This window comes from Tursiops truncatus, chromosome 1 (genome assembly GCF_011762595.2).
Source record: "Tursiops truncatus isolate mTurTru1 chromosome 1, mTurTru1.mat.Y, whole genome shotgun sequence".
Lineage (NCBI taxonomy): Eukaryota > Metazoa > Chordata > Mammalia > Artiodactyla > Delphinidae > Tursiops > Tursiops truncatus.
Genome location: NC_047034.1, coordinates 50,192,169 through 50,214,780, shown reverse-complemented (window position 1 = coordinate 50,214,780; position 22,612 = coordinate 50,192,169). Strand labels below are relative to the sequence as shown.

The following is a 22,612-nucleotide window of genomic DNA, read 5'->3' as shown; positions in this document are numbered from 1 at the left end:
TATATCCACAGAGCTACCATGTACACATTATGTAATCTGTACTCCATAAATGTTTTTCGGCCTGAACTAGTTTAGTAGGATGGGAAGACCTAGGGTCATGCATAAAGTTAGAAAATAATACGGCATATGCATGAACCATAGCAAAAAATTCCCCTCAGAATTTATAGGCAAGTAGATTTTAGAAATAGTATAGAAAATAAAATAATTTCTCTTTCCTATCTACTAGCAACATATTAATGATGAAAAGGCTTTCAGTCACCTTAAGTCAATCACCTCAAAGCAGCCGTTAAAGGATTCTGAATTCAGTTCTTTGAAAACCCAAGAGAAGAGCTGTGAAGACGATCCAAAGTGTTCCATCTCCGAGCTACAAGATCTGAAGGAAGAAAATGAGGTAGGAGAAGGGAAGGTAGTTTTTTTAAATGTAATTATTGTAATGTAATTAATTCATAAGTGAAGGGTACTGGAATAACATAGCTCTTTAAACCCTACTGCTCCAGTGCCATCAGAGCATCTCCCACAGATGAATTACAAATTCTTCAACAGTCACCAGGACCAAAGTTGCAGCAATATAGCCTTGATCACAAAAAAAGAAACGGCATTATTTGACTTCGATGTGTTTTACTATCCCATCGCTCTGGACAGTCTTCAAGAATTATGCAGTGAATGGAAACTAGTATTGAGAAACGGTATTAAGAAAACCCATCAGGAAAAATGTTGACAACTTTTTTGAAGGATATACTTTATTTTAATCAAATGTTTATGTATTCACAGCTTTAAAAAAAACAAACAAATGTTTGTGTACACACAGCTTAGAGTTCCCTATAACCCCTTCCCCTACATTTCCTATTTCACCGAGCAACCATTTTCATCTCTTTTAGCTGCTTTTTTTGGAATTTACCTCGATTTCTTTCATTAAATAGCATGCTTATGTTATTTCCTGATTCTTCAGTTTTAAGTATGTATGCCCTTCTTACTACTAGAGATGAGGGTTTAGTTCTCTTTCATCCCTTCTCCCCCACCACAAAAATATCCTTTCTGTTCCCCCACCATCATCTTACTAATATAGTTATATCAAACTTTCCATTAGATCACCATTCAATATTTTATTGCTATGACTCTGTAAATGCTATTTACAGCCAAGAGTATGTTATGGCAAGTTTTCCTTTCCTGCATAACTTTTATTTTCTCTGGTGTTAATATTTCTTTCTCTTTAAATCAACATACAGTACACAATTGACTTTGTATTTGGAGTACTGTCCTATCAATACACGTATAGATTTATGTAACCACCCCCACAATCAGGATGCAGAATGCTTCCATCATCTGAAGAAGCTCCCTGGTGCTACCCCTTTATAATTACATCTCCCCAAATCCCTAACGCCCTAGCAACCATTTATGTTTTCTGTCACTGTAGTTTTACCTTTTCAGAACTATCATATAAGTGGAATTATACGGTATGTAACTTCCCAATAGGGGTTTCTTTGATTCAGCATAGTACCTTCATCCAAATTGTTGCATGTGTCAATAGTTCGTTTCTTTTGATGATGACTAGTATTTTATTGTATGGATGTACCACAGTTTGTATATCCATTCATGCACTGAAGGACATTTTGGTTATTTCAGGTTTTGGTAATTATGAATAGAGCTTCTATAAATATTTGTGTACAGGTTTTTTATAAACATAATCAGGAGTAGGATTGCTGGTTTATGTGGTCAAACTGTTTTCCAGACTGGGTATACCATTTTGCATTCCCACCAGCAGTGTGTGAGTTCCAGTTGCTCCATATCTTATCAGCACTTGATATTGTCAGTAATTTTTATTTTTAGCCATTCTCATAGGTGTGTAGTAGTATCCCAGTGTGGTTTTACTCTGCATTTCCCTAATGACTATGATGCTGACCATCTTATCAGGTGCTTATTTGCCATCCACATGTATTTCTTGGTGAAATGCCTATTAAAGTCTTTTGCCCATTTTTTTATTGTTTCTTTTCTTTCTTACTGTTGGGTTTTTGTTCTGGATATGTTCTGGATAGCCCTTTGTCAGTTTTGCGATTTTCAAATATTTTCTCCCACTTGTAGCTTCATTCTCTTAATAGTGCCTTTCATACAGGAAAGGTTTTTAATTTTGAGAAAGTTCAGTTTATCAGGTTTTTTCTTTTATGTACAGTGTTTTCAGTGTCAAGACATCTTGACTTAATTTTACTATAAGGTGTGAGATTTAGGTTAAGTTTCATTTTATTGCATATGGATGTCCAGTTGTTCTAGTGCTATTTGTTGAGAAGACTATGCTTTGTCCATTGAATTGTCTTTGTAGACCTTCCAAAAATCAAATGTCCATATTTGTGAGACTATTCCTAGACTTTATTTTGCTCCATTGATCTGTCTGTTCCTTTGCCAGTAGCATACTGTCTTGATTACTGTAGATTCATACCTCTTAAAATTAGGTAGTATGATTCCTCCTACTTTACTCTTTTTCAAAATTATTTTTAATATTATGGTTCCTTTTCCTTTCCATTTAAATTTTAGAATCAACTTATCTGTATCTGGGATTTTTATTGGAATTGCATTAAATCTGTAGGTAAATTTGAGGAGAATTAACATCTTTAATCTGTGAGCACAGTATATACATTTATTTAGGTTTTCTTTTATTCCTTTATCAAGGTGTTATAGTTTTTAATATACAGAACATGTTTTGTTATCTTTAGGTATTTAAAGCTAACAAAGATTAAGCTAACTTAGGTAATACTTACCTAATTATTTAATTTACTTTGGGAGCAATTATAAATGATATCTTTTTATTCCAGTTTCTATATTTTCATTGTTAGTATGTAGAAATTGATTTTTGTGTTTTAAGCTTGTATGGTGTGAACTAGCTAAATTCATTTATTAGTTCTAGGAGGTGTTTTGTAGATTTCTTTGGGATTTTCTACATAGACAATAGTGTTGTCTGCTAATTGGGACAGCTTTATTTTTTCCTTTCCAATCTATGTGTCTTTATCTTCCTTCCTGCCTTATTATTGCACTGGCTAGAATTTCAGACACGATGTTGAACAGGAGTTGTGAGAGAGGATGTCTTTGTTATCCTGATGAAAAGTTTTATCATGTATGCATGGATGTGAATTTTGTTAAATGATTTTTTTGCATATGTTGATATCATGTTTTCTCCTTTATTGTATTAATATGGTATATTACATTAATTGATCTTTAAATATTGGACTGAACTGGCTTTCCTGGGATAAACCCCATTTGGTCATGGTGTATTATTCTTTTTATACACCATGGATTCCATTTGCTAATGTTTTGTTGAATATTGTTATGTCTATTTCCATGAAGGATATTGGTCTGTAGTTTTCTTGTACTATCTTTGTATGGTTTTAGTACCAGGGTAATGCTGGCCTCATAAAATGAGTCTAGAGGCATTTCTTCCTTTTCTGTTTTCTGGAAAAGATAATGTTGAATTAGTTTTATTTCTTTTTTTATTTTTTAATTGACATTTTTATTGTGGTTACTAAAAGATTCATGTGCAGCTATAGGGAATAATACAGAAAGATCTCATGTAATCTTTACCCACTTCCCCCAGTGGTCACATTTTACAAAATTGTAGTACAGTGTCACAATCAGGATATTGACATTGATGCAATCCACCAATCTTGTTCAGATTTCTCCAGTTTTACTTGTACTTATTTGTGTGTGTGTGTGTGTGTGTGTGTGTGTGTGTATGTATACTTAGTTCTCTACAGTATTAACACATGCAGGTTCATGTATGCAACAGCACAGTCAAGATACTGATAATTCTGTCATCACGACGGTCCCTGTGTTGCCCCTTTTTCCATCCACCCACTCCCTCCCACCACCCCTCTCCCCACTAATTGGTTCTCCATTTATAAAATTTTGTCATTTAAAAATGCTATGTAAGGGCTTCCCTGGTGGTGCAGTAGTTGAGCGTCTGCCTGCTGATGCAGGGGACGTGGGTTCGTGCCCTGGTCTGGGAGGATCCCACATACCGTGGAGCAGCTGGGCCCGTGAGCCATGGCCGCTGAGCCTGCGCGTCTGGAGCCTGTGCTCCGCAATGGGAGAGGCCACAGCAGTGGGAGGCCCGTGTACTGCAAAAAAAAAAAATGCTATGTAAAGTCATATAGTATGTAACCCTTTGAAATTGGCTATTTTCACACAGTATAATTCAAGTAATTGCATGTATCAATAGTTAGATCTTTTCATTGTTGAGTAGTATTCCATGGCATGCACGTGTCATAGTTTGTTTCATCATTGACCTGTTAAAGGACATTTGGGCTATTTCTAGTTTTTCGCTATTACAGATGAAGCTGCTATGAATGTCTGTACACAGGTTTTTGTGTGGACATAAGTTCTCTGGAATAAATGTCCAGGAGCACAATTGTTGAGTTGTATGGTAATTACAAGTTTAGTGCTTCATCAGTGATACTGGCCTGTAATTTTCTTTTTTTGTGGTGTCTTTGTCGGTTTTTGGTATCAGGGTGATGCTGACCTCATAGAATTAATTCAGAAGCATTCCTTCCTCTTCAATTTTTTGGAATAATTTGAGAAGGATAGGTTTTAATTCTTCTTTAAATGTTTGGTAAAATTCACCTGTGAAGCCATCTGGTCCTGGACTTTTATTTGTTGGGAGTTTTTTTTTAATTACTGAGTCAATTTCATTACTAGTAATAGGTCTGTTGAGATTTTCTATTTCTTCCTGATTCAGTCTTAGAAGATTGCATGTTTCTAGGAATTTATCCATTTCTTCTTGGTTGTCCAATTTGTTGGTGAATAATTGTTCTTAGTAGTCTTGTATGATTGTATTTCTGGGGTATCAGTTGTAACTTCTCCTCTTTCATTTCTTTTTTTTTTTTTTAACATCTTTATTGGGGTATAATTGCTTTACAGTGGTGTGTTAATTTCTGCTTTATAACAAAGTGAATCAGTTATACATATGTTCCCATATCTCTTCCCTCTTGCATCTCCCTCCCTCCCACCCTCTCTATCCCACCCCTCCAGGCAGTCACAAAGCAGTCCTCTTTCATTTCTGATTCTGTTTATTTGGGCCCACTCTTTTTCTTGGTGAGTCTGGCTAAAGGTTTATCAATTTTGTTTATCTTTTCAAAGAACCAGCTCTTAGTTTCATTGATCTTTTCTATTGTTGTTTTAGTCTCCCTTTCATTTATTTCTACAATATTTTGATCTTTATTATTTCCTTCCTTCTACTAACTTTGGGTTTTGTTTGTTTCTCTTTTTCTAGTTCCTGTAGATATAAGGTTATATTGTATATTTGAGATGTTTCTTGTTTCCTTGTTTGTATTGTTATAAACTTCCCTTTTAGAACTGCTTTTGCTGCATCCCATAGATTTTTTAGAGCATTATGTTCCCATTTTCATTTCTCTCCAGGTATTTTTTAAATTTCCTCTTTGATTTCTTCAGTGACCCATTTTTGATTAGTAGCATATTGTTTAGCCTCCATGTGTTGGTGGTTTTTTTTGCAGCTTTTTCTTGTAGTTGACTTCCATAGTCTCATACCATTGTGGTCAGAAAATGCTTAATATGATGTCAGTCTTCTTAAATTTATTGAGACTTGTTTTGTGGCCTAGCATGTGATCCATCCTGCAGAATGTTCCATGTGCACATCCAAAGAATGTGATTTTGCTGCTTTTGGATGGAATATTCTGTATATCTCTATTAAGTCCAATTGGTCTGTGTCATCTAAGGCCATTGTTTCCTTATTAATTTTTCTATCTGGATGATCTGTCCATTGATGTAAGTGGAGTGTTAAAGTCCCCTACTATTATTATTTATAATAAAATCCATTATGTTTATTAATATTTGCTTTATGTATTTATGTGCTCCAGTGTTGGGTGTGTATATATTTACAATTGTAACATCTTCTTGTTAGATTAATCTCTTTATCATTATGTAATATCCTTCTTTGTCTCTTGTTACAGTCTTTGTTTTAAGTCTATTTTGTCTGATATAAGTATTGCTAACCTAGCTTTCTTTTCATTTCCATTTGCATGGAATATCTTTTTTCCATCCCCTCCCTTTCAGTCTGTGTGTGTCTTTAGATCTGATGTGAGTCTCTTGTAGGCAGCATTTAGATGGGTCTTTTTTTTTTTTTAAATCCATTCAACCACTCTGCGTCTTTTGATTGGAGCATTTAGTCCATTTACATTTAAAGTGGTTATTGATAGATATATACTTATTGGCATTTTGTTGATCGGTTCTGGTAGTTCTTTTTGTTCCTTTCTTCTTTTGCTCATTTCTCTTGTGATTTGATGACTGCCTTTAGTGTTATGTTTGGATTCCTTTCTCTTTGTGTATATCTATTATAGAGTTTTGGTTTGGGGTTACCATGAGGTTTATATATAACTAACTCTCCCCCTTTTCCTCCCTCCCTATCCCTCTCTTTCTCTCTGTATGTGTATATATATATACACACACTCTGTATATATATATACACACACACATATATGTAAAGTTTTAAAAGCATATATATATAGTTATTTTAAGTTGATGATCTCAAGTTCAAACACACTGTAACAACCCTGCAGTTTTACTCCCTCCCCCTACCTCACATATAGTGTTTTTTGACATCATATTTTACATCTTTCTGTTTTATGTACCTCTTAACTACTTATTGTGGTTATAGATTATTTTACTACTTTTATCTTTTAACCTTCCTATTAGCTTTATAAGTAGTTGATCTACTACCTTTACTGTTTTTTTGCTTTTACCAATGAGATTTTCCTTTTATAATTTTTATGTCTAGCTGTGGTCTTTTCTGCTTAGAGAAGTCCCTTTAACATTTCTTGTAAAACTGATGCTGAACTCTTTTGGCTTTTGCTTGTCTTTAAAACTCGTTATCTCTCCTTCAAATCTGAATTATAGCCTTACTGGATAGAGTATTCTTGGTTGTAGACATATATCATGCCACTCCCTTCTGGCCTGCAAAGTTTCTGCTGAGAAGTCAGCTGATAGTCTTATGGGAGTTCTCTTATATGTAACTAGTTGCTTTTCTCTCTCTGCTTTTAAGCTTCTCTCTTTATCTTTAATTTCTGTCATTTTAATTATAATGTGTGTTGATATGGACCTCTAGGTTCATCTTGTTTGGGACTCTTTGTGATTACTGGACCTGGATATCTGTTTCCTTTCCCAAATTAGGGAAGTTTTCAGCTATTTACATCTTCAGGTAAGTTCTCTGCCCCTTTCTCTCTCTTTCTTCTCTTTCTAGGACCCCTGTATAATGTGAATGTTAGCATGCTTGATGCCCCAGAGGTCTCTTATTAAACTATCCTCATTTTTAAAAATTATTTTTTCTGTTCAGTTTGTGTAATTTCCACTACTCTGTCTTCCAGTTTGCTGATATGTTCCTCTGTATCATATAATCTACCGTTGATATTCCAGTGTAGTTTTTATTTCCGTTATTGTATTCTTCAGCTCTGTTTGGGTCTTCTTTATATTTTATAATTCTTTGTTAAACTTCTCACTGTGTTCATCCATTCTTCTTCTGCATTTGTTGAGCATACTTATGATCATTACCTTAAACTCTTTATTAGGTAAATTGCTTATATCCACTTCACTTAGTTCCTTTCCTAGGGTTTTGTCTTATTCGTTCATGTGGAACATATTCCTCTTTTTCATTTTGCCTAATTCTCTGTGTTTATATCTAAGTATTGGGTTAGTTTGTTCCATATCCTGCTCTTGGAAAGTGGCCTTATATAGGAGACGTCATGTGGGGCCCAGCAGCACACTCCCCTTTGGTCACCAGAACTATATTCTATAGGGATGCCCCCATGTGGGCTACATGGGCCCTTCTGTTGTGACTGGGCCCACTACTGTGGGTGCACTGGTAGTCAAGGCTGGCTCTCAGCCTGGTTGGTTGCCAGGCTCTGCCTTGTGTGGTGGCTTGGGCCAGGTTCTGGGTCGTCTGGTTCTGCGGTGCCAGTCTGCTGGTGGTGGAGCTGGTTTCCAGCACAGCTGGCTGCATGGTTCTGGGTGTCCCAGGGCTGGTTCCAGCCTGCAGGTGGAAAGGGTTAGGTCCAGGCACAACAATCTGAATTTTAATTAGTATGTTTAGTTCATTTACATTTAATAAAATTATTAATATGTTTTGATTTTAGGTCTACCATTTTATTATTTTTCTATTCATTTCCCCAGCTTTTCATTCCTTTGCTCTTCCTTTCTTCTTTTAGTATTACTGTTTTTTGGTAGTATTCTTTTATTATTTAGCATTCTTCTTTAGTAGCCTATTTTAATTTACTTATTACATTTTCATTGTATATGTATGGTTTTGTACTGATTAGGAATTACAATATACACCTTTGACTTTTCACAGTGGACTTAGTCAATATTTACCACTTCAAGTGGAATGTAGGTATCTTACTACCATATAGGTCTTTACCCCTTCCCACCTTCTTTATTTTCTACTATGTATAATAACTATGTATATTGAGAATTTATAATGTTATATTTTTTGCTTTCCATCTTCAAACATTCTGAAAAATTCAAGAGGGGAATAGTCTATTATATTTACCCAGATATCTACTTTTTCTGTTGCTCTTCCTTTATTTCTGATATTCCAAGTTTCCTTCTGGTATCATCTCCTTTCTATTCAAAGAACTCCTTTTAGTGATTCTTTTAGGGCAAGTCTGTGGAAAACAAATTATTTTTGTTTTCTTCATTGAGAATGTATTTATTTCATCTTCATTCTTAAAGGATGCTTTTGCTGGATGTAGAATTCTAGGTTGCCAGTTCTTTTCTTTCAACCCTTTAAAAATTCCATTTCACTTCCTTCTAGCTTTCATGTTTTCTGATACAAGATGTGCAGTGTTGAAATTGTTGTTCCACTATAATAATGTGTAATTTTTCTTTGGCTTCATTCAGGATATTTGTTTGTCTTTAGTTTTCACCATGCTGATCGTAATCTATGCAGGCACGAATTTCTTTGAGTTTATCCTGTTTGAGTTTTGCTAAGCTTTTCGAATCTGTAGGTCTGTGTCTTCCCAAACCAAATTTGGGAAGTTTTCAGACATATTTCTTCAAATAACTTTTCTGCACTGCATTCTTTCTCTTCTTCTTCTTGGACTTTGACGACACAAATGTTAAACCTTTTGGTATTGTCCCATAGTTCCCTGAGACTCTATTTTTGTATGTATGTTTGTTTGTTTTCCCAGTTTTTTTCTCAGTTGTTCAGACTGGATAATCAGATTGGATCTATCTTCAAGTTTGTGCCTTCTTTACTCTCATCTCTGTCCTGCTATCAAAAAGAGAGTGACAGAGCTCTATATTCAGTATAAAACAACCCTTCATTTAATTGTACTGTTTTTATTATATATTTGCACCGTCCTCAGCTTTACCCTCCAGAAGACCTCTAGTCTTCCAGCAGGAGGAAGAGGTGTAGTTTCCTGGGTTTTTTAAATAGGGAAGGGTACCTGGAGATCTAACTGCTTCTTACACAGACTTTTAACAAGAGCTCTTGTTTTCATTCCCACTTTACACCCTCAATTCCAAAAACTCTGTAGGAGCAGTTCCTGAACTTTTGCAGTATTTATGGTATACATTTGGGTTGACTCTCAGTTTTTCCTGCTCCAAGCTCAGGATTCCACTTTCAGGACTGCATAATAAGTTGTCAGTTGTCTGATTTCCTGTATCCAGAACATAGGTGATGTTTTCTCCTTTTACCTTTTCTTTGACCCTAAGTTTATACCTTAAATTATTTTATTTTGGTGATGTGTCAGGAGAGAGAGTAATACATTATGTACTCAAACTTCCATCTTTACCTGGAGTTAGGAAAAATTTTAAACCTAAATTTCAAAATACATACAGGAATCATAAATTAAAGTTTTATTTGTCACCTGATACATTCTAGGATGAGATTCCCACTGGAATGCCATGCCTGGAGTCAGTAACCATAGATGATGATATATGGGATGAGAACTGGATACCTTTGCAGGCTGGAATGGGAGAAGGAAGTGATGCTGCCTCCCACTTACCTACCTCAAGGCTTGATGGAAAGAAACCATATTCATCATGTAAAGAAATGCCACAGAAGGTTAGATCCTTGGGAAAACATAAAGCAAATCACTACTGCAAAAGGAAGTATTAATGTAATTGTCCAAGCCTCAAAAAAGCTATGCATTCTGCATTTCATGGGGATTAATCAGACAATAATTCAGAAGAATGTATTCCCACCCCCACCCCCCCACCAAAGATGGTAGTGTTAGGGATGGGGGCAGGATGAAGCAGGGGAGAGTAAACCATGGACTTATTGTGGCTACCTATTCTATCAATCATTATGATTTTTGTTTTACCATTGGCACCCAGTCACAGCCTTAGGATCTAGAAATAAACAGTTTTCCCTAATTTAATTTTTATTGCATTGCCTTGTAATATTATGTCTGGATCTCTGCAGTGAATATATTTACTAATATTGGGCCCTACATATTTGAATTTTAATTTATTTTCCTCCAGCTCTTAGAAGAACTATCAACACTTAAGTTGCCCCTTGTTATTTGTGCCATTTAAATACTGGATGATCATGAAAATCATCTAACCGTGAAAACAGTACTGAAGAAAATACTACAAAGAGAGTTGTGTTTTTTTAATGTGATCTGTGTATTCAGAGGAATTCAGTGTATTGAGCATGGACCAGTGAAGCAAGGGGGAAAACTCACACTGATATAGAAAGTTAATAAATATCTTTTCTTGTTTAGTATACGTTGCCTCTTTGCCTTTACCTTGCCCAAGTTATCCTCCATTTGGATCATATGGCACTATGTCTCAGTTTATTGTTGCAATTTTTTTCTCTATAGGATTGGTGTTTTTCTACACCCAAAGCTATATGGGATGATTCATGGCAGCCTTCAGGCCTTGTGAGTGGGAAGGAAGTAGAAGTTGAAAAACCAGAAGGACTGGGTGCTCAAGAAAAAAATACTGGCACAACCGGAATTCAAAATGTAAATGTCTAACGAATGTTACTGTTACAAGTTTTCATGAGGAAATACTTTCACTTTTAGAAAGTAAAATTCTGGTTAATGATCCCTCTCTTAGCATTTGGTACAATACATATACATAAAAATGTATGTTTATTTAAAAATAAATTTCAGTTAACTTACTGTAGTTATTCATCTCTCCAGAAAAAAATGCTGAGACTAGAATTAAAAGATTGATTAAGCCTCTACATTAGGGATAGGGAAAACAGGTATTTTCACTTAATCATACATTTTAAGTTCTGTATCTGTCCTATCATCTAGGCCAGTTTTTTTCTTTTTGTTGCTTTGGCAGAAAACACTAACCCTGGAGCAAAATCCGTTTGTTTTGTGTTTCTCCATCCTGAAAACAGCAGGACTGTTTGTGTGAATCGTGAAATTTGGCTAACGGTCTCTGTACTTTTGTGCATTACATTGAAAATGAAGGACTCAAGTCTAGGAGAATTGTTGAAAAGCAGATTTGTGGAAGATGAACCTTCTGAGTGATATATTTTCTACAGAATATGGTTACTTTGCATGGGATCATTGATAAAAGTATGCTGCATTTCATAGAACAGTCTGTTCCAGAAATGTAGGTTACTTAAAGCACAGATTTAGCTTTAGGATAAAATAAACTTTTATATTTTGTTTCTCAGGTAGTTTTTCTTTAAGATATAATAGCTTTATTGAACTATAACTCACATACCATGTAATTCACTTAAAGTATGCAATTCAAATAACTTTTAGTATACACAGACTTGTGCAACCACCCGCATAATCCATTTTAGAACATTTTCATCACCCCTTCAGAAAAAAACCACTGTCCCTTTGGTATCTGGGTAATGCTGGCATTGTAAAATGAGTTTGGGAGTGTTCGGTTTTTTGGAAGACTTTGAGAAGAATTGGTATTAATTATTCTTTAAATGTTTGGTAGAATTTTACCAGTGAAGCCATCTTATCTTGTGTTTTTCTTTGTTGGGAGGTTTTTGATTACTGATTCAATTTCATTACTAGTAATCTGTCTGTTCAGATTTTCTATTTCTTCCTAATTCAGTCTTGCAAGACTGTATGTTTCTAAGAATTTATCCATTTCTTTCAGGTTATCCAGTTTGTTTGTGTACAGTTGTTTGTAATGGTCTCTTAAAATCCTTTTCAATTCTGTGGCATTAGTTGTAATGTTTTTTCTTTTCTGATATCATTTGAGTCTTTTTTTCTTCATTAGTCTAGCTAAAGGTTTCTCAGTTTTGTTTATATTTTCAATATATAAAACAACTCTTAGTTTCATTGATTTTTTTCTTTTCTCTATTTCATTTATTTCTGCTCTAATTTTTACTATTTCCTTCTGCTAACTTTGGTCTTAGTTTGTTCTTCTTTTCTTAGTTCCTTAAGGTGTAAAATTGAGTTGTTTGAGATCTTCCTTCCTTTTTTAATGTGTTTTTAATGTTTTATTGCTAGAAACATCCCTCTTAATTCTTCCTTTGCTGCATCCCATAAATTTTGGTATACTGTGTGTTTTCATTTTTGTCTGTCTCAGAATATTTTCTAATTACCTTTGATCTTTTTTGACCCATTGGTTGTTCGGGAGTATGATGTTTAATTTCCCATATTTCTGACTTTAATCTTCCTTTCTGATGGATATTCTCCATGAGTATTGAATAATAGGTTGGCACTGTTTTCTTTCGATGCTTTGAAGATGTCATTCCTTTATGTTCTGGCTTCTGTTGAATTGCCAGTTGTCAGTTACCATTGCTCCTTTGAAGGTATGTCTTTTTTTTCCCCCTCTGGCTTCTTTTAAGATTTTTCTGTCTTTTGCTTTCAGCATTTTGATAATTATTTATCTAGATGTGATTTCCTGTGGATTTATTCTGCATATGTATCACTGAGCTTACTAAATCAGCAGATGGATACTGTTCATCAGTTTTAGAAAATTCTGGTCCATTCATCTAATCAAACACTGCTTCTGCCTCATTATCTCTCTCCTTTCCTGCTGGCATTTCAGTTCTACGCATGTTAGAACTTTTGGCTGAGTCCCACTTGGGCTCTGTTTTCTTGTTCGCTCTCTTTTTTTCTTTTGCAATGCCTCTGTTTGGAGGTTTTATATTGATTATTCCAGTGCACTAGTCCTGTCTTCTCCAGGATCCAGTCTGCTGTTAAACCCACACGTTGAGTTCTTAATTTCAAACATATTATTTTCCAGTTCTAGAATGTCCATTTGATTCTTTATTTTATAGATTCCAGTTCTCCGTTTAAATTCTCCATATTTTCCTCAATTTTGTCTGTAACTTCCATTTTCTTGAACATGTTAATAATCATAGTTATTTTAAAGTTTTTTGCAGATAATTTCAATATCTGAATTACCTTTGAGTGTGTTCTTACTGTCTTTTTTCTCTATTTGATCTTGTCATTTGATCCTGTTTTGGGCATTCAGGGGAGGGGAAAGACAGGCGGAGCATATCTCATGGTTCTTTTTAATTGAATGTTGAACATTATGGAATTTAGAGAGGCTCTGGATGAGATAGCTTCCTCTCCAAAGAGGGTTCAGTTGTCTAGTGGCTGGCAGGTTCCAGCCAGTCACCTTCACACATATTGAGGCTTGGTTTAGGTTTGGTGAGGACTGCTGTATTTCACTTTTGTCCTAGTCCTTGAATGTGGCTCTTACTCCTAAAGCATGATTCTTTGGAGATCTCAGCTGAAAGCCTGAGGAGTTTGTCAACGTTCCTCCGCATTCGTGGGGCTCAGACTCCATCCTCTGTCTCCTCAACTTAATTGAGATATAATATACATACCATACAGTTCACCCATTTAGAGTGTACAATTCAACGGCTTTTAGTATATTCACTAGTTTACTAGCATATTGTGCCTCCATCATCACCATAAGAATTTCAGAACATTTTCATTATCTCAGAAAGAAACGCATTCTTCAGCTGTCACCCCCACCCAAACTCCCCAACCCTCTTCCCCCCAGGCAACCACTCATCTTACTTTCTCTGTTGATTTACTTATTCTTCAGGACATTTCATATAATTGGAATCAATACAGTGTGTGGCCTTTTGTATCTGGCTTCTTAGCGTAATGTTCTCAAGGTTCATCATGTTGTATCAGGTATCAGTACTTTACTTCTTTTTGTGGCTGAATAATCCATTGTATGGATAGGCCACGTTTTGTTTATCCATGTGTCAGCTGATGGACATTTGAGTTGTTTCTGTTTTTCTGCTATTATGAATAGTGCTGCTGTGACGTTTGTGTATGTGTGTTTATGTGGACATACGTTTTCAGTTTTCTTAGGTATATACCTAAGAGTTGAATGGCTGGGTCCTATGTTAACTCTGTGTTTAGTGTTTTGAGGAATTGCCAGACTTTTCCAAGCAGTTGCAACATTTTACATTCCCACCAGCAATATAAGAGTGTTGCAATTTGTCCACATCTTTGCCAACACTTGCTATTATCTAGTTTTAAAAATTATAGGGGGCTTCCCTGGTGGCGCAGTGGTTGAGAGTCCGCCTGCCGATGCAGGGGACACAGGTTCGTGCCCCGGTCCGGGAGGATCCCACATGCCGCGGAGCGGCTGGGCCCGTGGGCCATGGCCACTGGGCCTGCGTGTCCGGAGCCTGTGCTCTGCAACGGGAGAGGCCACAACAGTGAGAGGCCCACTTACCGCAAAAAAAAAAAAAAAAAAAAAAATTATAGCCATCCTAGTGGGCATGAAGTTGTATGTTGTGGTTTGGGGCTGTGCTTTTGATTGCATAAGTTAATGTTTCAGAAATCATGAACATGTTTCTTGAAAATCTGCCACTAACCTCTAGTTCCATAAAGGTATATTTTCAGACAACTACGAGGGAGTCAGTAGTTGATAACTACAGAGGGATAAATCTGGTAGAGCAATGCTTCTCAAACTATAATGTTCATACAGATCACCTGAGAATCTTGTGAAAATGCAGATTCTGACTGAGCAGATCTGGTACGGGGACTGAGGTTCTCCCTGTCTTACAAGCTTCCAGGTGATGCTGAAGCTGCTTGATGGTGAATCACATTTTGAGCAGCAGCACCCTAAACCACTGTTTAGAGGAAGAGACTCTTACTTTTCAATTAAGTGCTTAAGTTGCCCGCAGGTACTTGCTTTCAGTACTGGCATACACATTTAGGAGGCATTCACCTAGGTTCTTTTTTTCCAGTGTGAAAAGCTGTCAGCATGCATTTAAATATGTTTTAACAATTTGTCTTTCTTCAAAATCATATTTATCAGGAAAGAGAAAAAGATACAGCTTTTAAAAAAACTGTTTCTGATTTTGATTTTGTTAAACTCCTGAAAATAGGCAGCAGGGCTTAGTGTAAAAAACACCTGTCTGGGAGTTCTGTCATCTGTGGCTTAGTCTTTACCACAAGTTTGAACAAGTTGGCTTTTGGGGCCTTAGTTTATCCGTCTACAAGGACTGATTTGGATTAATGATCTTTCCAGTTCTAAAAGTTTGCCATATTAATATTTACTTAATTATCACTGAAGCTTTATTGAAAGAACCTCATTTTCAGTGAGAATAAACTTAAAGGGTAGCTAAAGCACATACATGAAGTTGCATAAATTAAGCAAAAAATTGAATCCAGCTCTTTGCTCTCCTGAAGTAGCATATTGTGTGGCAGGATAGCTATGTGGACTTTTAGAGTTTTCATTTTTGCTGCCAGATAAAGGGGCACAGCCATTTGTATATGACATAATTATATATCAGTCACATCCATGCCAGCCATGTTTGAAAATGAACAAGGTGTTTCGTAATGGAAGAAAAAAGGAATGCAAAGGGAATGCCAGCTGATATTAAATGTCTACTCCACAGCCTAAAGAACACACAAAGCTACATTTTCTGTTTGTATAAATTTTGTTTCAGTTTACCCTGGGCAGATCCCAGGCTGTAAGCCACTTAGGTCGGTTCATTACGGCCTGGTCCTGACGGGGCCCACTTAATCGTCAGTGCCAGTTAGTTAACATCACAGAAGACAAATTCTCTGAGTCACTGTAAACTGTAGCTATTTCAGCAGCGGCTCTGTGGTAGGATATAGGATCTGTTGATTACAATTTGGCACTTCATTCGCTTTAGCCCAAATCGAGGCTTTGTTTGGGAAGTTCATCTTTTCCTCTCAAACCCTGATTCTTAGTACTCCATTTTGTCACTTCTTCTGAGGAGCCCTCCTTTAAGTCCTTTGTGTTCTCCTAGCATGTTTTTGATGCTGCAGAATGCAGTTAATGCCTTCTTCATGGCCACCTGCAGCACGTGTACTGTTTCCCTAGCCGAGGACTGTGAGCTCCTTAGGGACAGGGATCGTATTTACTGGGAGGCAGTGTGATAGAGCAGAGAGAACATGGGCTAGCCTGAGTTCATCTCTGCCTTGTCGCTTACTGGTTGACATTGGATAACTTGGTAAGCCTCTTGTAAAAAAGCATTATGCTAAGTAAAGGAAGCGGTAATAAAGAAGATGTAACAACACCTAACCTAGAAAAACGTTCTGATGTTTCATTGAAGAAACACATGCCAAGAACCTAACATTGTGCCTGACAATGAGTGCTCAGTGAATGTTATTTCTCTCATTTCCTGCCGTTCTTCCTTGGCAGCCCTCAGTACCATGTTTGCTCATAATATGCATTCAATACATGCTTCTTGAATTAATGGTCACTAAGTTAGAGAAGGACTTGTTTTCCAGAGAGTATCTAGATTTTTAAAAGTGGGGAGTTTTATTTATTAATTATGATATGAAAATATTCTTTTGTATATAAGTAAGGAAACAAAATAGACTTAATTCTTACTGTTGAACTAACAGTTACTTTTCATGCTTTTGCCCCGTTTTCCCCATTCTGTAGCAACCAAACTTAAAGAGTTCCTCAGATTCTCCCACATTGCCCGAATTGGAGGAGTTCTACATCTCTCTTATCCAGTCACAGCAGTCAGCAGAAGGTGGCCAGTTTGAGCCTAGCAGCATTGAGACTTGTCCAAAGCAAATTCAGCTGTCCACAGCGCTCAACTCAACTCCTGCAGTGGTCGATTCCTCACAAAAACACTCTGGTTCAGGTAGGTTGACATACAGTTGACAAATGCAATGGTTTGCCATGTTGTTAAAAACCTTCATTTATCTTTTCAGAACATGACTTGGAAAATTGCTGATGTTAGCATTTGTCTGAACTCCTCCAATTGTTCCCTTTCACTTTGCCACTCTTTTTTTTTTTCTGCAATTTGGGGGGTGGCGGGGTCAGGTTTATGCACAGTAAAACTTGCCAGTTTTTAAGTGTACAATGCTATGAGTTCTGACAAATGTGTACAGTCTTGTAATAAGCACCACAGTCATGATAATAGAATATTTCCGCCAGTCTAAAAGGCTTCCTCATATCCCTTTGCAGTCATTCCCTCCCCCTACTTTCTGGCTTCTGGCATGTTACTTTTCCTTTTCTAGAATTTCATATAAAAGGAGTCATACAGTATGTAGTTTTTATGTCTGATTTCTTTCATTTAGCGTGATTTTTAGAGATTCATTTATGTTGTTGCTGGTGTCTAAAGTTAGTTCCTATTCATTGTTGAGTAGTACCCAGTTGTATGGAAATACCACAATTTGTTTATCTGTTCACCAGATGACAGACGTCTGGATTGTTTCCAGATTTGGGCCATTATGAATAAAGCTGCTGTGAGTGTTCACATACAGCTCTTTGTGTAGACGTATGTTTTTCATTTCTATTCAGCAAGTACCTTGGAGTGGAATTGCTGGGTCATATGCTAACTGCATGTTTAACTTTTCTTTTTTTTTAATAAATCTATTTATTTATTTTTGGCTGCGTTGGGTCTTTGTTGCTGTGCGTGGGCTTTCTCTAGTTGCAGCGAGTGGGAGCTACTCTTCGTTGCAGTGCACGGGCTTCTCATTGCAGTGGCTTCTCTCGTTGCGGAGCATGGTCTGTAAGTGTGCGGGCTTCAGTAGTTGTGGCACACGGGCTCAGTAGTTGTGGCTCGCGGGCTCTTGAGCTCAGGCTCAGTAGTTGTGGTGCACGGGCTTACTTACTCTGCGGCACGTGGGATCTTCCCGGACCAGGGATGGAACCTGTGTCCCCTGCATTGGCAGGCGGATTCTTAACCACTGCACCACCAGGGAGGCCCCTGTTTAACTTTTTAAGAACTGCTAAAATGTTTTCCAAAGTGGCTGAACCATTTGGTAATTCACACCAGCGATATACGTAAGTTCTGATTGCTTCATCTTCTTGGCAACATATTATATTGCCAGTCTTTTAAAATTTTACCATTCTAGTGGGTGTGTGGTGGTATCTTATTGTGGTTTTAATTTACATTTCCCTATTTGCCAGTGATGTTGACTATGTTTTCATGTGTTTATGTACCATCTGTATATCTTCTTTAGTGAATTACCTGTTCAAGTATTTGTGCATTTTTGTTGGATTATCTTTTTATTGATTTGTAAAAATTCTTTATTCTGGATACAAAACCTTTGTCAGATTCATCTGTTGCAAATATTTCAGGTATGTGGCTTGCCTTTTCATTTCCGTAACAGCATCCTTGGAAGAGCAAAAGTTTTCCTTTTGATGAAATCAGATTTGTTGTTTTTTTTTCCTTTATAGTTTGAACTTTTTGTGTCCTATTTAGAAATCTTTCCTAACTCAAGTAACTAAGACTTTCTCTTACATTTTCTTATAAAAGTTCTATAGTTTTAGGTCCTGCATTAGGTCTGTGATCCAGTTCGTTAATTTTTGTGTATGGTGTGATATAAGGATCAATGTTTATTTTGATTACATATAATTATTCAGCTGTTTCAGCATGATTTATTGAAAAGACTGTCCTTTCTCCATTAAACTGCCTTGATGTCTTTGCCAAAAGCCAATTAAGTTGTATATGTGAGGGTCTATTTCTGGACTTTCATTCTGTTCTATTACTATTACGTCTGCCTTTATACCACTGTCTTGATTTTTGTGGCTTTATAATAAGTCTTGAAATCATATAAATTTGTTCTTTTTCAAATTGTTTTGGCTATTCTAGGTCATATTCCATATGAATTTTAGGATTAGTTTAATTTCTACTGAAAGCCTGCTAAAAGTTTTATTGGGATTTTTTTTTTTAATCTCTAGATCAAGTTGGGGAGAAGTGACATGTTAACAATATTGAGTCTTCTGATCTATGAGCATCATATAACCTTTTCTTGTTCAGTGTTTAATATGTTCTTTTCCCATCCAGTATATTTTTCATCTCAGAAGTTCAATTTATAATCTCTAGGGTTTGGTTTGGGTCTGTCTTCTATCTTCCATCTTTCTCTTCAGCATACTCATCATTCACTTCTTGAATACTTGGAGTGTTCTTATGACAGCTATTGTAATACCCTTGTCTTGTGATTCTAGCATATGTATCATTTCTGCATTCTGTCATCTGTCATTTCTGAATTGGCTTCTACTGATTGGTTTTTCTCCTAATTACAAGTCACATTTTTCTGCTTCTTTGTGTATCTGGTAATTTTTTATTGGATGGGAGATGCTGAATTATATATTGTTGGCTGAATCTCTTTTTCTTCCTTCCTCCCTCCCTCCCTCCCTTCCTTCTTCCTTCCTTCCCTCCCTCCCTGTTGTCTATGTATAATTTATTGGGGGGGGTAGGAATGTAATTAAATTACCTGAAATTGCTTTGATTATTTCTGTGTTTAGTTAGGTTTCATTAGGCTGATTTAGAAAAGCCTTAAGTCTGTTGGCCCTGCTAGGCAGTACCTTTCTGAGGGTATTGATGGGACTTGATGCCCTATGTGTTAGGATGTCTTTACACTGTAGCTGGTGGGAACACAAAAGTATTTTGCCCCAGTATAAAATGCCTAGTGTTTGTTCTGCCTACTCCTTTCAGGTAGGTTTTCTCCCTGGCCTTGGTCGTCCCCTCACATACGTGAGCCAGATCGCTACCTAGCCTAAGACTCAAAGCGACCTCTGCAGGTCTCCGGCTTCTTCTCTCTCTGCAGCTGCCTCTTCACTTGTACTTTTCCCCCACGAATTCGGGACACCTGGCCTCCATGAATTCCAAACTCTGTCTTCTCAGCACAGGGAGACCTCCAGGCTCAATGTGGACTCTCCCTCCCTGTACTGCAGCCTGGGCTTTATTTTGACAGTGAGCTCAGGCACTTGTAGGGCTCACTTTGTTTCCCGTCTCTCAGGCAGCACTGTCCTCTGAGCTTGTTGTTCAGTGTCTGAAAGCTGTTGTTTTATATACTTTGTCCAGTTTTTCAGTTGTTTAAAGCAGGAGAGATTATTTTTCAATCCCTGTTTAATTAGCATCATGTCTGGAAGCAGAAGTTTTGCTACTCTTTTAAATTCTTTCATCGTGTGTCCCTGCTTTCATGTTTTTATACCTTTTAAAATCTGAGCTCACCAACGACTTCCTGTAAAGCCCCATTACTTCACTAGAACTCACTGTCTCTTTTCCACTCTAGTGGGCATTAATTATAGTCTTGCGGTCAGAATTTTACTTTTTAGAATACCCTGTAAAATTCTCCTTAATTTAATTTATCATAACTATATGGCACGTGTACCACATGCTACTGCCGCTAGATGCTAAAGATGCATAATAAGATATTGGATTATGCCTGATATTTTTCTGAATTTTTGAAATGTGTAATTTTAAGGTCTAGAGTGGTGCTTTTCAGAATGTAGTCAGCATACCGGTACTAGTCTGTGAAGCATTTGTGATGATGGACAACACAATAGCACATTGTTTAGCTCCCCTAGATTTTTTTTTTTCCCTAAACGAGGACTTTCTTGAAAGAAGCAGTGTGTTGGTTTATATGTTGGCAAAAGCTCCTTCTCTCACTGCAGGCAGGTTCAAACAATTCATAGACCAGCTCTTTCAGTAGCCCTGGTCTAGAGTACACATGTGAGGATGCTAGTATCCACTTCCGTGGCTATTAAGAACTCTCAGCATGGAGTTCCCAGCAGTTTATTCCATTGAAAAGATTATTTCTTCTTAGTTAAACTAATTCCCAAGGAATTCTTTTTGTGGCTAATAATTGGCTTTTGGAATTTCTTAGCAAACACAGTTAATGTTAATTAATGTTAATTTTCATTTTTATGGCCAGTTTGGTCAGTTTTGTTTTTATGCTGGCAGACTTGGAATTGGGACCACTTTCGCAATAGAGAAGGCCCGTGGGACACCATTTTGCTCACTGCTGAGAGGAGGAAGTAAGGGAGCTTAAGGATTCTTCCCTGGAATTGGAATTATATCCAATTTATTTTTTTGATGTCCTAGAAAGAGATCTTCCCTTCCTTATTCACAAGTAGATATTTTTTCCTCTCTTCTTTGCCCTCATCCTGACAAGATTTATTTTATTGCAGTGCATGATCCCCCATCCTCATCTCCTTTCCATTTTTTGACTGGTTTCTGAGTCTCTTTCTCTCTGATTTGCCATTGGTAATTGGCACCACCTAACCAGAAGATGGTTGTAACACATGTTAGTAAAGATCTAGAATGGGAGAGTGTGAGAACCTCTTGAAAAGACCTGTGTTTTCTTTCTTTTTCAGTGGAAAGCTCTCCAGAGAGCCTAGAGAATGAAGATTTTTCTAGTAGCCATGCTATTACAGTGTTCAAAGATAAGAGTCAGGGAGCCATGGACCAGCTGTCTTTGATTTTGTCTCCTGAGCACCAGATTTCTCAGAAGCTCTACATTCCTCGAAGCACAGCCACTGCTGCCTTAGGAGCTGCTGCGCGGCTGGCCACATCCAGGAGACTCCTGCACTGGTACCCCAGTGTGAAAAGGATGGAAGCATGAGAGAGCAGGGAGGAAAAAATAAACTAGATGCTTAGGGCCTGGTGACCTCCCAGGCCAAAAGAGAAGGAGGTATTGAGACAAAGTAGTATTTTGATAGTTGATGCTTTTGTCTTTCTGTGTGACTCTGTTAGCTTTGTTATGCGAACAGTCCCCTTTGTTGTGTAAGTATTGATGTTTAATGTTAATTTTCATTTTTGTGGATGTTACTTTTTCTGTATGGTTTTGTTCACCTTTGTTCAATGTAGTAGTTTAAAGGAGTTTTTGTGTTTCTATAAATGTTTTTTTTTTTTAACATCTTTATTGGGGTATAATTGCTTTACAATGATGTGTTAGTTTCTGTTTTATAACAGTGTATAAATGTTTTTCTTGTACATATCATGACTGATAAAGGTAAACTGAAAAACTAATGTTTTGTGATCCATATGTGGTAAGACAAAAATTCTCACATCCCTATTTCCAGAAAAAGGATGTCTGAATTTTAAGGCTGCCTTTTCTCATCTGAAAACTTCTATATCATAGAGAGAATCAAGGGCTCCAATCTTTACCATCATTATTCCTTTGAAATACTAGGATCAGTAAGAAAATCCACACCATGAAGCTTTGGTCATGTGAACCCTTTTACATTAAAAAAAAAATTAAGCTATCTTTCAATGTAGGCAATTTCTTGAAGACTGACAGCAAAATTATAGAGACCGATTGTTGAAACTTAGCTGAGCCATCTCTGTAAGTCATCATAGTTCCCTGGAGCCTTAATGTAACAATAGTTAAACAGTGGTATTGTTTAAGCATTTATATAACACGATGTTCTCTGAAGTCCAATTTATTATGTGACATTCTGTTTAGCTCATAGTATAAACCATCAGGAGAAA

General features: G+C 36.7%; 1 protein-coding gene across 1 annotated transcript in view; it reads left to right on the top strand.

Annotated features, from left to right (window-relative positions):
* Positions 1–22,352, top strand: part of TDRD5 (tudor domain containing 5) — a 93,764-nt gene extending 71,412 nt beyond the window's left edge. The window contains exons 14-18 of the mRNA XM_019918694.3: positions 227–391; positions 9,875–10,057; positions 10,818–10,961; positions 16,819–17,026; positions 21,496–22,352. Coding sequence (XP_019774253.2) covers positions 227–391; positions 9,875–10,057; positions 10,818–10,961; positions 16,819–17,026; positions 21,496–21,743 — 948 coding nt within the window. The 3' untranslated portion in view covers positions 21,744–22,352. The remainder of the gene's footprint in view (positions 1–226; positions 392–9,874; positions 10,058–10,817; positions 10,962–16,818; positions 17,027–21,495) is intronic.
* Positions 22,353–22,612: the final 260 nt, after the last annotated feature.